This window comes from Aquarana catesbeiana, linkage group LG12 (genome assembly GCF_042186555.1).
Source record: "Aquarana catesbeiana isolate 2022-GZ linkage group LG12, ASM4218655v1, whole genome shotgun sequence".
Classification (NCBI taxonomy): domain Eukaryota; kingdom Metazoa; phylum Chordata; class Amphibia; order Anura; family Ranidae; genus Aquarana; species Aquarana catesbeiana.
Window position 1 is genome coordinate 3,826,984 of NC_133335.1, and position 12,590 is coordinate 3,839,573.

Genomic DNA, 12,590 nt, shown 5'->3' on the forward strand with positions numbered 1-12,590 from the left:
AAGGGGTGTGACTACTTTTTCCAGGCGCTGTAGATGGTGGGAGGTCCGGGTGCTCACAGCGCCAACAACTATTCCAGATTATCGCTTAAAACGTTTCCCAAATATCTAGAAAATAGGCGCACATACCCCGTTGTATCCTTCTAGTAGGCTGGAAGTTGGAACGCCTGCCAGGAACAGGAATAAACTGGATCTGTGAGAGGGAACATTCCTCATTTATATCCATGGAATGATCTCCGTTACAGCAAACCAGCCCCTATAGGAAAAACAAAAAGCATAATATAAAATTATAATATCATTTGTAGCAATGGCAACCCAACAAATTGTAGATAACCACTAAAAAAAAAATCACCCCAGAGACGGACCGGTCCCCCCATGGCAGGGAGCAGCCCGAGGCTGAGCTCCAGCATTAGTCCTTATTGATTATTACACTTCTTATTTTCTAGGAGAATGCGGGGCATTTTGGTGTCACTGTGTAGGGGGGGGGGGGGCATGTAGAGATCCCCTCGCTGGTTGGGAGGTGACATATTTATTAGTTCTACATGGAATGAAAATTATGCCATTGGTTGATAATAAAAAGGAACTTTTTTTCACATTGGATTTTTGTACCGTCTGGCTGTCACAGTGGAGGCATCAGGCAGACGGTACGGAGCGGCGCAGAATAGGACGGGATAAAACGCGTGCAGCTTGCGGGTTACGTGCAGCTTGCGGGTTACGTGCAGCTTGCAGGTTCTAAGTCGGTGCGTGTCGGTAATGACAGAGATATACATTACAATGTAGGAGGACGAGCGCTCTGCTATTGTCTCAGCACCTGCTGGCTCGGCGTCTCGCTCAGCCTCCCTCGTTATTGGAGGGAGGGGCGAGCCTGGTGTTACAGAGCATTAGAGAACGGGAACCGTACAAAGGCTGCCACAGTCCACAGCAGCAGCAGCAGCAGAAGCCACCGCTGACTCTCTTCTCCGTCAGCTACATCATGAGCGCCCGAGTCGCCCCCTGACCACCCACATCGCCCTGCCAAAACGACCACCCCAGGCTCAGCGCAGGAGGCACAAGGGCGTTCTGAGCTATCCCAAGCAAAGCAAACCCGTCGCAGAGACCCCCGGACCAGCCCCCCCCACCACCACCACCAACCACCACCAAGCCTGTACAACCCCCCCTGCCAGCTGCACCCCCTCCCATGCGCTGGTGCAGATTGTTCCTCAGAGGTAGAAGTAAACCCAGGAAGTTTGTCCTGAGCCTTCTGTGGGAAGTCAACAGCCTTCTGCACACACAGGTAAGTGGCCAACTCTAGGGGTGGGGGGGGGGGGTGCTGTGATTAAGACCTACCGGATATAATGTGGATATTTCTGTACATAGCAGAGGAGCCCCATATCAATGCATTGCACTGAGGGGGGGGGGGGGGGTATTGTCAGCATGCTCAGAGATTCAGGTTGGATTGTGGTTTGTACATCGGGATTACATGACTCCGGGATTACCAGCTCCATCTAGAAGCACACAGCTGGGGACCTCTCACCTATCACACTGTCAGGGATGGAGGAAAGGATGCTTCGGGGGGGGGGGGGGGGCAATTTTCTATCCAGAGGGGTCACTCTTCCCATCCAGGTGGGGAGGGGGGCAGATTTCTTATTCAGAGGGGTAACATTTCTCATGGGGGGGAACATACTTTCCATCAGGTGGGGGGGGGCACACTTCCCATCCTGGGGGGGCAGATTTCTTATTCAGAGGGGTAACATTTCTCATGGGGGAAACACACTTTTCATCTGGGGGGGGGGCACACTTCCCATCCTGGGGGGGCAGATTTCTTATTCAGAGGGGTAACATTTCTCATGGAGGAAACACACTTTTCATCTGGGGGGGGCACACTTCCCATCCTGGGGGGCAGATTTCTTATTCAGAGGGGTAACATTTCTCATGGGGGGAAACACACTTTTCATCTGGGGGGGGCACACTTCCCATCCTGGGGGGCAGATTTCTTATTCAGAGGGGTAACATTTCTCATGGGGGGGAACACACTTTCCATTGGGTGGGGGGGGGCACACTTCCCATCCTGGGGGGCAGATTTCTTATTCAGAGGGGTAACATTTCTCATGGGGGGAACACACTTTCCATCCGGGAGGGCACACTTCCCATCCTGGGGGGCAGAGTTCTTATTCAGAGGGGTAACATTTCTCATGGGGGGAACACACTTTCCATCGGGTGGGGGGGTCACACTCCTTCCCATATGGAGGAGGAGGGAGGCAGATTTCCTATTCAGAGGGGGGGTCACACTTCTTATCAAGAGGGGTCACAATTCCCATTTAAATTCCAAAAGTGGGGTCAGATTTGCTATCCAGCATGGCCACACTTTCCATACAGGTGGCCTGATTTATTATCCAGAGGGGCCACATTTCCTATATGTGGGGGCAGATTTCAAAACCAGAGGGGCCACACTTCCTATCCAAAGGGTTCAAACTACATATCAAGGGGTGGGGGGGGGCAGATTTTCAACACATAAGGGGTCACACTTCCCATCTGGGGAGGGGGGAACTGGGGGGCACATGACACACTTCCCATCCAGAGGGACTACACTTTCTATTTAGAGGGACCACACTTCCCATCCCAGGGGCAGGTTTCCTATTCATAGGGGTAACATTTCTCATTGGTGAAGAACACATTTTCCATCGGGGGAGTGTTGTTTTCCTACTCATAGGGGTCACACGTCCCATCTGGAGGAGGAGGAGGCAGATTTCCTAATCAGAGGGGGTCACACTTATAAAGAGGGGCCACAATTCCCATCCGGGGGGGGGCACACTTCCCATCCAGGGGGGGGAAGGGGCAAACTTCTTATCCAGGGGGCCACACTTCCCATCCAGGGGGGCACACTTCTTATCCAAGGGGTCACACTTCCCAAAAGGGGGGGGGAAGGGGGCACACTTCCCATCCCAGGGTGCAGGGTGCAGATTTCCTATTTAGAGGGGTAACATTTCTCATTTAGAGGGGGCCACACTTCCCATCTGGGAGGGGGGGGACTCTCCCCATCCCAGGGGGCAGATTTCCTATCCAGAATGATCAAACTTCCCATTCAGGGGGATCAGATTTGCTGTCCAGAGGGGTCACCCTTCCCATACAGGAGACCACGTTTTCCATATGTGGGGGCAGATTTCAAAATCAGAGGGACCACACTTCCTATCCAGAGGGTTCAACATGGGCAAATTTTAATACATAAGGGGCCATTCAGGGGGGAGCCCACCCCCATCTGGGGAATGGGGGAACTGGGCAGCACATAGCACACTTCCTATCCAGAGGAGCCCCACTTCCCATCCAGGGAATAAGGGGAACTGGGGGACCACTTCCTATCCCAAGGGACCTCACTTTCCATTTGTAGGAATCACACTTCCAGATTTCCTACCCTGGGAGAGCACATTTTTCATTCTGGGTGAATGAAATACAATCTCCATTTAGAGGGGTCGCACTCCCCATTCCCACAAGTTACACTCCCAATCCAGAGGATTTACACTTTCCATTCAGAGAACCAAAATTCCTATCCAGACAGGTCACAGTTATCATCCAGAGGACCCACATGTCTGGTTGAGGGGTCTCATAACTCATCCAGAGGGCCCAAATGTCTGGTTGAGGGGTCTCATATCTCATCCAGAGGGCCCACATGTCTGGTTGAGGGGTCTCATATCTCATCCAGAGGGCCCACATGTCTGGTTGAGGGGTCTCATATCTCATCCAGAGGACTCACATGTCTGGTTGAGGGGTCTCATATCTCATCCAGAGGGCCCACATGTCTGGTTGAGGGGTCTCATATCTCATCCAGAGGGCCCACATGTCTGGTTGAGGGGTCTCATATCTCATCCAGAGGGCCCACATGTCTGGTTGAGGGGTCTCATATCTCATCCAGAGGGCTCACATGTCTGGTTGAGGGGTCTCATATCTCATCCAGAGGACTCACATGTCTGGTTGAGGGGTCTCATATCTCATCCAGAGGGCCCACATGTCTGGTTGAGGGGTCTCATATCTCATCCAGAGGGCTCACATGTCTGGTTGAGGGGTCTCATATCTCATCCAGAGGGCCCACATGTCTGGTTGAGGGGTCTCATATCTCATCCAGAGGGCTCACATGTCTGGTTGAGGGGTCTCATATCTCATCCAGAGGGCCCACATGTCTGATTGAGGGGTCTCATATCTCATCCAGAGGACCCACATGTCTGGTTGAGGGGTCTCATATCTCATCCAGGGGCCCACATTTCCCAGGAGTTTTCACTCACCTTTGTCATCCTGACTCTTGTCTGAAGGAGACCCCACAATGCACAATCAGTCCCTGAATTCTGTACCAGGGATCGGTAGTATCTGGTGGATTATGTGCTCCATGTAGGATTGGGTCCTGCCAGGTACGACTATAACCAGAAATATGAAGTCCCACCTGTAGCCATCTGGAGGTCTCTGAATTGGCCTCTCTCCACCAATGAGGGGATGTCTTGGCTGCTCGGATCCTGGAAAGGACATATCAGAATTCACCATGAGAGGAATATGAGGATAGGAAGGTTATAGACAGGGATATACAGGATCATTCAGAGACGACTGTCAAAGATGGAGTCTGTGATGTCAATTAAATAAAAAAGAACTGGATTCCTCTGCAGGATCTCCAGCCATTCATAAGTCCCTGGTGGAACATACTGGGAGTTGTAGTAGTACAGACCTCCCATAGTTACTAATCTTGGGAAGGTGTTCTGTAGAAGAGGGCCATTCCCGGTGGAACATGCTGGGAGTTGTAGTACTACAGACTCCCCCTCATTGATCCTAGGAAGAGATTCTGTAGTAGAGGACCATAGTCTCCAATATTTGGGTGGTCCTCAGTAGAATAGATGTGTAGTGACAGGTAAGGAGAAGCAATAAATACCGTCTGTGGTGAAGAGAGGATGGATGGAGATTAATAAATCACAAAATTTGTCTCCCACCATCCATATATATATATATATATATATATATATATATAATGTTTCCGCTGGACTCTGGAAGGATGCAGAACTTTCTATAACAATATAAATCTTCCAGCCCTGTAATAAGATTGTACTCATCACAGAGGCAGAGCAGGCAGCGGTCTAGGAGCGCACTATTCCAGGGGGAGGACAGCCAAGTCTTATGATTGGTAATCGTTTCCTTAATCTCCTGTTTTGGTAATTATTCGGTGAGATGGCGCAGAGAGCAAAGATAATGTGCAAAGAGTCCCCATGGGAACCAATCAGATCTCATTTAATAAATATGTCTCTGGCTGGTAATCACACTAAGCGCTCTTCTCTCTGGATGTTTGTTGGGTGAGGAGCCTCGGGGGGGAACAAATTCTTATTTTTTACAGTTTGGATGCCAGGATCCTGCTGTTCACAACTCGGGTCTCTTTATAGGTTTACAGTGAGATATTCACAGTAATATATATATATATATGAGAGGGAGGTGGAAAGACTGAGGGGAGAGAGAGAAAAAGAGAGATGGGGTAGAGAAAAGGGGGAGAGGGGGGGGGGGTAAAAGAGAGAGAGGGTGAGAGAACGAGGGGGAGACAGAAAAGGGGGGAGAGAGAAAGAAGGAGGGAGAGAGAGAAAGACAGAGGGGGAGGGAAGTAGAGAAGAGGGGGGAGTGAGAGAGAAAAAGGGGGAGGGGGAAGTGAAAAAGAGAGATGGGAGAGTAGAGAAGAGGGGGGGAGAGAAAGGGGGGGGGGAAGAGATAGCGAGAAGGGGGGGGAGAGAGAGAAAGCGAGAGAAAGAGGGGGGAGAACAGAAGAGGGGAAGAGAGAGAAAAAAAGGAGGGAGAGAAAGGAAGAAAGAGGGAGAGAGAGAGTAGGGAGGGAGAAAGAAAAAAGGAGAAAGAGAAGGAGGGAGGTAGAGAGAGATGCAGAGAGGGAGAGAAGGAGGGAGAGAATGAAGGAGAAAAGGAGAGGAGGGAGAGAGAAAGAAAGATGGAGGGAGAGAGAGAAAAAGAGGGAGAGAAATAGAAGGAGGAAGGGTGAGAAGGTATGTGAGAGAGAGAAGAAAAAGAAGAGAGAGAAGGGGAAGGGAGAGAAAGAGAAAAGGAGAGATTGAGTGAGAAAGAGAAGAGGAGAAAGAGAGAGAAGGGAGGGTGAGAGAAAGAGAGAGAGTAGGAAAAAGAGAAAGACAATGAAGGAGGTAGAGAGAAAAAAAGGAAGAGAGAGAGGAGGAGAAGAGGAGGAAGAGGGAGAGAGAGAAAGAGGGAAAAAGGAAGGAGAAAAAGAGAGAAGGGGAGAGAGAGAAGAAATGAGAGAGAGAGAGAGAAGACACAGAGAGAGGAGTGGAGGGGGGGGACACAAAGAGAGAAGTGGAGGGGAAGAGAGGAAGACACAGAGAGAGAAGTGGAGGGGGGAGACACAGAGAGAGAAGTGGAGGAGGGGGAGAGGAAGACACAGAGAGGGAAGTGGAGAGGGGGGGGAGACACAGAGAGAGGAGTGGAGGGGGGGGAGACACAGAGAGAGAAGTGGAGGGGGGAGACACAGAGAGAGAAGTGGAAGGGGGGGGGGGAGACACAGAGAGAGAAGTGGAGGGGGGGGGAGACACAGAGAGAGAAGTGGAGGGGGGGGAGACACAGAGAGAGAAGTGGAGGGGGGGGGAGACACAGAGAGAGAAGTGGAGGGGGGGGGAGACACAGAGAGAGAAGTGGAGAGGGGGGGGGAGACACAGAGAGAGAAGTGGAGGGGGGGAGACACAGAGAGAGAAGTAGAGAGGGGGGGGACACAGAGAGAGAAGTGGAGGGGGGGAGGCACAGAGAGAGAAGTGGAGGGGGGGAGACACAGAGAGAGAAGTGGAGGGGGGGAGACACAGAGAGAGAAGTGGAGGGGGAGAGGAAGACACAGAGAGAGGAGTGGAGGGGGGGGGGAGACACAGAGAGAGAAGTGGAGGGGGAGAGGAAGACACAGAGAGAGAAGTGGAGGGGGGGGGGAGACACAGAGAGAGAAGGGGGGGGGGGGAGAGGAAGACACAGAGAGAGAAGTGGAGGGGGAGAGAGGAAGACACAGAGAGAGGAGTAGAGGGGGAGAGAGGAAGACACAGAGAGAGGAGTAGAGGGGGAGAGAGGAAGACACAGAGAGAGAAGTGGAGGGGGAGAGAGGAAGACACAGAGAGAGAAGTGGAGGGGGGGGGGAGACACAGAGAGAGAAGTGGAGGGGGAGAGAGGAAGACACAGAGAGAGAAGTGGAGGGGGAGAGAGGAAGACACAGAGAGAGAAGTGGAGGGGGAGAGAGGAAGACACAGAGAGAGAAGTGGAGGGGGAGAGAGGAGGACACAGAGAGAGAAGTGGAGGGGGGGGGGGGAGACACAGAGAGAGAAGTGGAGGGGGGGGGGGACACAGAGAGAAAAGTGGAGGGGGGGGGGGGAGACACAGAGAGAGAAGTGGAGGGGGGGGAGACACAGAGAGAGAAGTGGAGGGGGGGGGAGACACAGAGAGAGAAGTGGAGGGGGGGAGACACAGAGAGAGAAGTAGAGAGGGGGGGGACACAGAGAGAGAAGTGGAGGGGGAGAGAGGAAGACACAGAGAGAGAAGTGGAGGGGGAGAGAGGAGGACACAGAGAGAGAAGTGGAGGGGGGGGGGAGACACAGAGAGAGAAGTGGAGGGGGGGGGAGACACAGAGAGAAAAGTGGAGGGGGGGGGGGGAGACACAGAGAGAGAAGTGGAGGGTGGGGAGACACAGAGAGAGAAGAGGAGGGGGGGGGAGACACAGAGAGAGAAGTGGAGGGGGGGAGACACAGAGAGAGAAGTGGAGGGGGGGAGACACAGAGAGAGAAGTGGAGGGGGAGAGAGGAAGACACAGAGATGAGAATTGCACCCTCCTGGTTGCAGGCTTGGTCTCCCCCATCGCACACAGCAGTAGTAGTGCAGACAGGGACACAGCAGTCAGCAGAGACCCCAAACACAGACTATCCATATGGCCGGGCTCATACTATAACAATGTATTCCTGGCAGTGTGCTCCCCGGGCTCATACTATAACAATGTATTCCTGGCAGTGTGCTCCCGGGCTCATACTATAACAATGTATTCCTGGCAGTGTGCTCCCCGGGCTCATACTATAACAATGTATTCCTGGCAGTGTGCTCCCCGGGCTCATACTATAACAATGTATTCCTGGCAGTGTACTCCCCGGGCTCATACTATAACAATGTATTCCTGGCAGTGTACTCCCCGGGCTCATACTATAACAATGTATTCCTGGCAGTGTGCTCCCCGGGCTCATACTATAACAATGTATTCCTGGCAGTGTGCTCCCGGGCTCATACTATAACAATGTATTCCTGGCAGTGTGCTCCTCGGGCTCATACTATAACAATGTATTCCTGGCAGTGTGCTCCCCGGGCTCATACTATAACAATGTATTCCTGGCAGTGTACTCCCCGGGCTCATACTATAACAATGTATTCCTGGCAGTGTACTCCCCGGGCTCATACTATAACAATGTACTCCTGGCAGTGTGCTCCCTGGGCTCATACTATAACAATGTATTCCTGGCAGTGTGCTCCCCGGGCTCATACTATAACAATGTATTCCTGGCAGTGTGCTCCCGGGCTCATACTATAACAATGTATTCCTGGCAGTGTGCTCCCCGGGCTCATACTATAACAATGTATTCCTGGTAGTGTGCTCCCCGGGCTCATACTATAACAATGTATTCCTGGCAGTGTGCTCCCGGGCTCATACTATAACAATGTATTCCTGGCAGTGTGCTCCCCGGGCTCATACTATAACAATGTATTCCTGGCAGTGTGCTCCCCGGGCTCATACTATAACAATGTACTCCTGGCAGTGTACTCCCCGGGCTCATACTATAACAATGTATTCCTGGCAGTGTGCTCCCCGGGCTCATACTATAACAATGTATTCCTGGCAGTGTGCTCCCTGGGCTCATACTATAACAATGTATTCCTGGCAGTGTGCTCTCCAGGCTCATACTATAACAATGTATTCATGACAGTGTGCTCCCTGGGCTCATACTATAACAATGTATTCCTGGCAGTGTGCTCCCTGGGCTCATACTATAACAATGTATTCCTGGCAGTGTGCTCCCTGGGCTCATACTATAACAATGTACTCCTGGCAGTGTGCTCCCCGGGCTCATACTATAACAATGAATTCCTGGCAGTGTGCTCCCCGGGCTCATACTATAACAATGTATTCCTGGCAGTGTGCTCCCCGGGCTCATACTATAACAATGTATTCCTGGCAGTGTGCTCCCCGGGCTCATACTATAACAATGTATTCCTGGCAGTGTGCTCTCCAGGCTCATACTATAACAATGTATTCCTGGCAGTGTGCTCCCCGGGCTCATACTATAACAATGTATTCCTGGCAGTGTGCTCCTCGGGCCCATACTATAACATTGTATTCCTGGCAGTGTGCTCCCCGGGCTCATACTATAACAATGTACTCCTGGCAGTGTGCTCCCCGGGCTCATACTATAACAATGAATTCCTGGCAGTGTGCTCCCCGGGCTCATACTATAACAATGTATTCCTGGCAGTGTGCTCCCCGGGCTCATACTATAACATTGTATTCCTGGCAGTGTGCTCCCCGGGCTCATACTATAACAATGTACTCCTGGCAGTGTGCTCCCGGGCTCATACTATAACAATGTATTCCTGGCAGTGTGCTCTCCAGGCTCATACTATAACAATGTATTCCTGGCAGTGTGCTCCCCGGGCTCATACTATAACAATGTATTCCTGGCAGTGTGCTCCTCGGGCTCATACTATAACATTGTATTCCTGGCAGTGTGCTCCCTGGGCTCATACTATAACAATGTATTCCTGGCAGTGTGCTCCCTGGGCTCATACTATAACAATGTACTCCTGGCAGTGTGCTCCCCGGGCTCATACTATAACAATGTATTCCTGGCAGTGTGCTCCCTGGGCTCATACTATAACAATGTATTCCTGGCAGTGTGCTCCCTGGGCTCATACTATAACAATGTATTCCTGGCAGTGTGCTCTCCCTGGGTTTTGCCCCACCCAAGAAGTAAATGGTTTAATTGCCCCATCCTTCCTATCACTGGCCCCCAGATTACATATCTACATGGGGCCCTAGAAGGAGTTAGTGTGGCCCCCCAGGGTGACACTCAATAGTCAAAGTGCGGTGACAAAGATCGCCAGTGACAAGGCGGGGGGGGGGTCTTCGCTCGGCAGACTGTTAGCGGATGTGAAAAGTCGATGTGTATTCAAGCGATTGGCGGCGAGAATCATTCGGCTTCTTTGCTCCGTGAACTAGAAGGAAAGCCATATGCTCCTGATCGCTCGGCCGGGCACTCTGAAGGCACTTTAATGACCAGGCCGCCATGGTGCCGATTAATATGTAATACAGCGGGCACTTTACAGTCCCGGCGGAGCGGCGAGATGTGAGCGCTGAGTGCTGCGTTCAGCTCCGCACTGAAGGAAATGACTGCTGAGAGAGGAGAGATAGGCGTCCTCATGGTGGCGGGATGGATTTATCTCATTTCATTGTTCTTCTCGCCTTCATTTCTCTTTTACACTGACAAAAGCCGGCACTAACAATCCCCCCTCCCCCCCCAAAAAACACAGACGGGAGAGGAGAGACGGCTCGATCTGCTCTTATTCCTCTGTGTCTGCCCACATTCCAATACCCGGCGCTGGGCCTTAGAAAGTGAGGTGGGAAATGTGAAGTCCAGCAGCCTTAGATACATCTGGGTGAGAGGTGCTGACTGCCAAGGAGTGAGTGAGCTCACCATCCATCCCTGTCTCTCTCCTGCCTCTGAGCGAGTACACTAAGGTAAATCAGGGTTCTCAGAGCACCCCTTACATCAGAGTTCCCCTTTACAGGTTCAGTTGATCGATAGATGATCAAATACTTATTTCAGTCATTAAAGTGTAAATCAATTTATAACTTTTCTGAAATATGTTTTTCTGGATATTTTTGTTGTTATTCTGTCTCTCACTGTTAAAATAAACCGACCAATAAAATTATAGACCGATCGTTTCTTTGTCAGTGGGCAAAGGTACAAAATCAGCAGCCGATCAAATACTTTTTTTCCCCTCACTGTATCTTGTTCTGTCTTTCCAAGCTCTTTAGCTTGACTCCAGTCACCTGAATTTACAGCTTTTAACCCCTTCATAGTTTTACATATTCTGACTTCTCTCTTAGTCCTGTGAACACAGCACCTCATGTCTCCTGATTAGGAATGTTTTATCCTTTGTGATTCTCTTATTTCTACATAGTTACATAGTTACATAGTAGGTAAGGTTGAAAAAAGACACAAGTCCATCAAGTCCAACCTATGTGTGTGATTATATGTCAGTATTACATTGTATATCCCTGTATGTTGCGGTCATTCAGGTGATTATCTAATAGTTTCTTGAAGCTATCAATGCTCCCCGCTGAGACCACCGCCTGTGGAAGGGAATTCCACATCCTTGCCGCTCTTACAGTAAAGAACCCTCTATGTAGTTTAAGGTTAAATCTCTTTTCTTCTAATTTTAATGAGTGGCCACGAGTCTTATTAAACTCTCTTCTGCAAAAAAGTTTTCTCCCTATTGTGGGGTCACCAGTCTGGTATTTATATAATGAAATCATATCCCCTCTCAAGCGTCTCTTCTCCAGAGAGAATAAGTTCAGAGCTCACAACCTTTCCTCATAACTAAGATCCTCCAGACCCTTTATTAGCTTTGTTGCCCTTCTTTGTACTCGCTCCATTTCCAGTACGTCCCTCCTGAGGACTGGTGCCCAGAACTGGACAGCATACTCCAGGTGCGGCCGGACCAGAGTCTTGTAGAGCGGGAGAATTATCGTTTTATCTCTGGAGTTGATCCCCTTTTTAATGCCAATATTCTGTTTGCTTTGTTAGCAGCAGCTTGGCATTGCATGCCATCATCTACTAGGACCCCCAGGTCCTTTTCCATCCTAGATCCCCCCAGAGGTTCTCCCCCCAGTCTATAGATTGCATTCAGATTTTTGCCACCCAAATGCATTATTTTACATTTTTCTACATTGAACCTCATTTGCCATGTAGTTGCCCCTCCCCCATTCATTTGTTCAGATCTTCTTGTAAGGTTTCCACATCCTGCGGAGAAGTTATTGCCCTGCTTAGCTTAGTATCGTCTGCAAATACAGAGATTGAACTGTTTATCCCATCCTCCAGGTCGTTTATGAACAAATTAAATAGGATTGGTCCCAGCACAGAACCCTGGGGAACCCCACTACCCACCCCTGACCATTCTGAGTACTCCCCATTTATCACCACCCTCTGAACTCGTCCTTGTAGCCAGTTTTCAATCCATGTACTCACCCTATGGTCCATGCCAACGGACCTTATTTTGTACAGTAAACGTTTATGGGGAACTGTGTCAAATGCTTTTGCAAAATCCAGATACACCACGTCTACGGGCCTTCCTTTATCTAGATGGCAACTCACCTCCTCATAGAAGGTTAATAGATTGGTTTGGCAAGAACGATTCTTTATGAATCCATGCTGATTATTGCTAATGATATCATTCTTATTACTAAAATCTTGTATATAGTCCCTTATCATCCCCTCCAAGAGTTTACATACTATTGATGTTAGGCTAACTGGTCTGTAATTCCCAGGGATGTATTTTGGACCCTT

General features: G+C 50.3%; 1 protein-coding gene across 1 annotated transcript in view; it reads left to right on the forward strand.

Moving 5' to 3' along the window:
- Positions 1 to 599: 599 nt before the first annotated feature.
- The window catches only part of CACNG5 (calcium voltage-gated channel auxiliary subunit gamma 5), an 80,177-nt gene continuing 68,186 nt past the window's right edge, over positions 600 to 12,590 (forward strand). Inside the window, exon 1 of the mRNA XM_073607140.1 lies at positions 600 to 1,270. Within this exon, the coding sequence (XP_073463241.1) occupies positions 1,175 to 1,270 (96 nt within the window). The 5' untranslated portion in view covers positions 600 to 1,174. The remainder of the gene's footprint in view (positions 1,271 to 12,590) is intronic.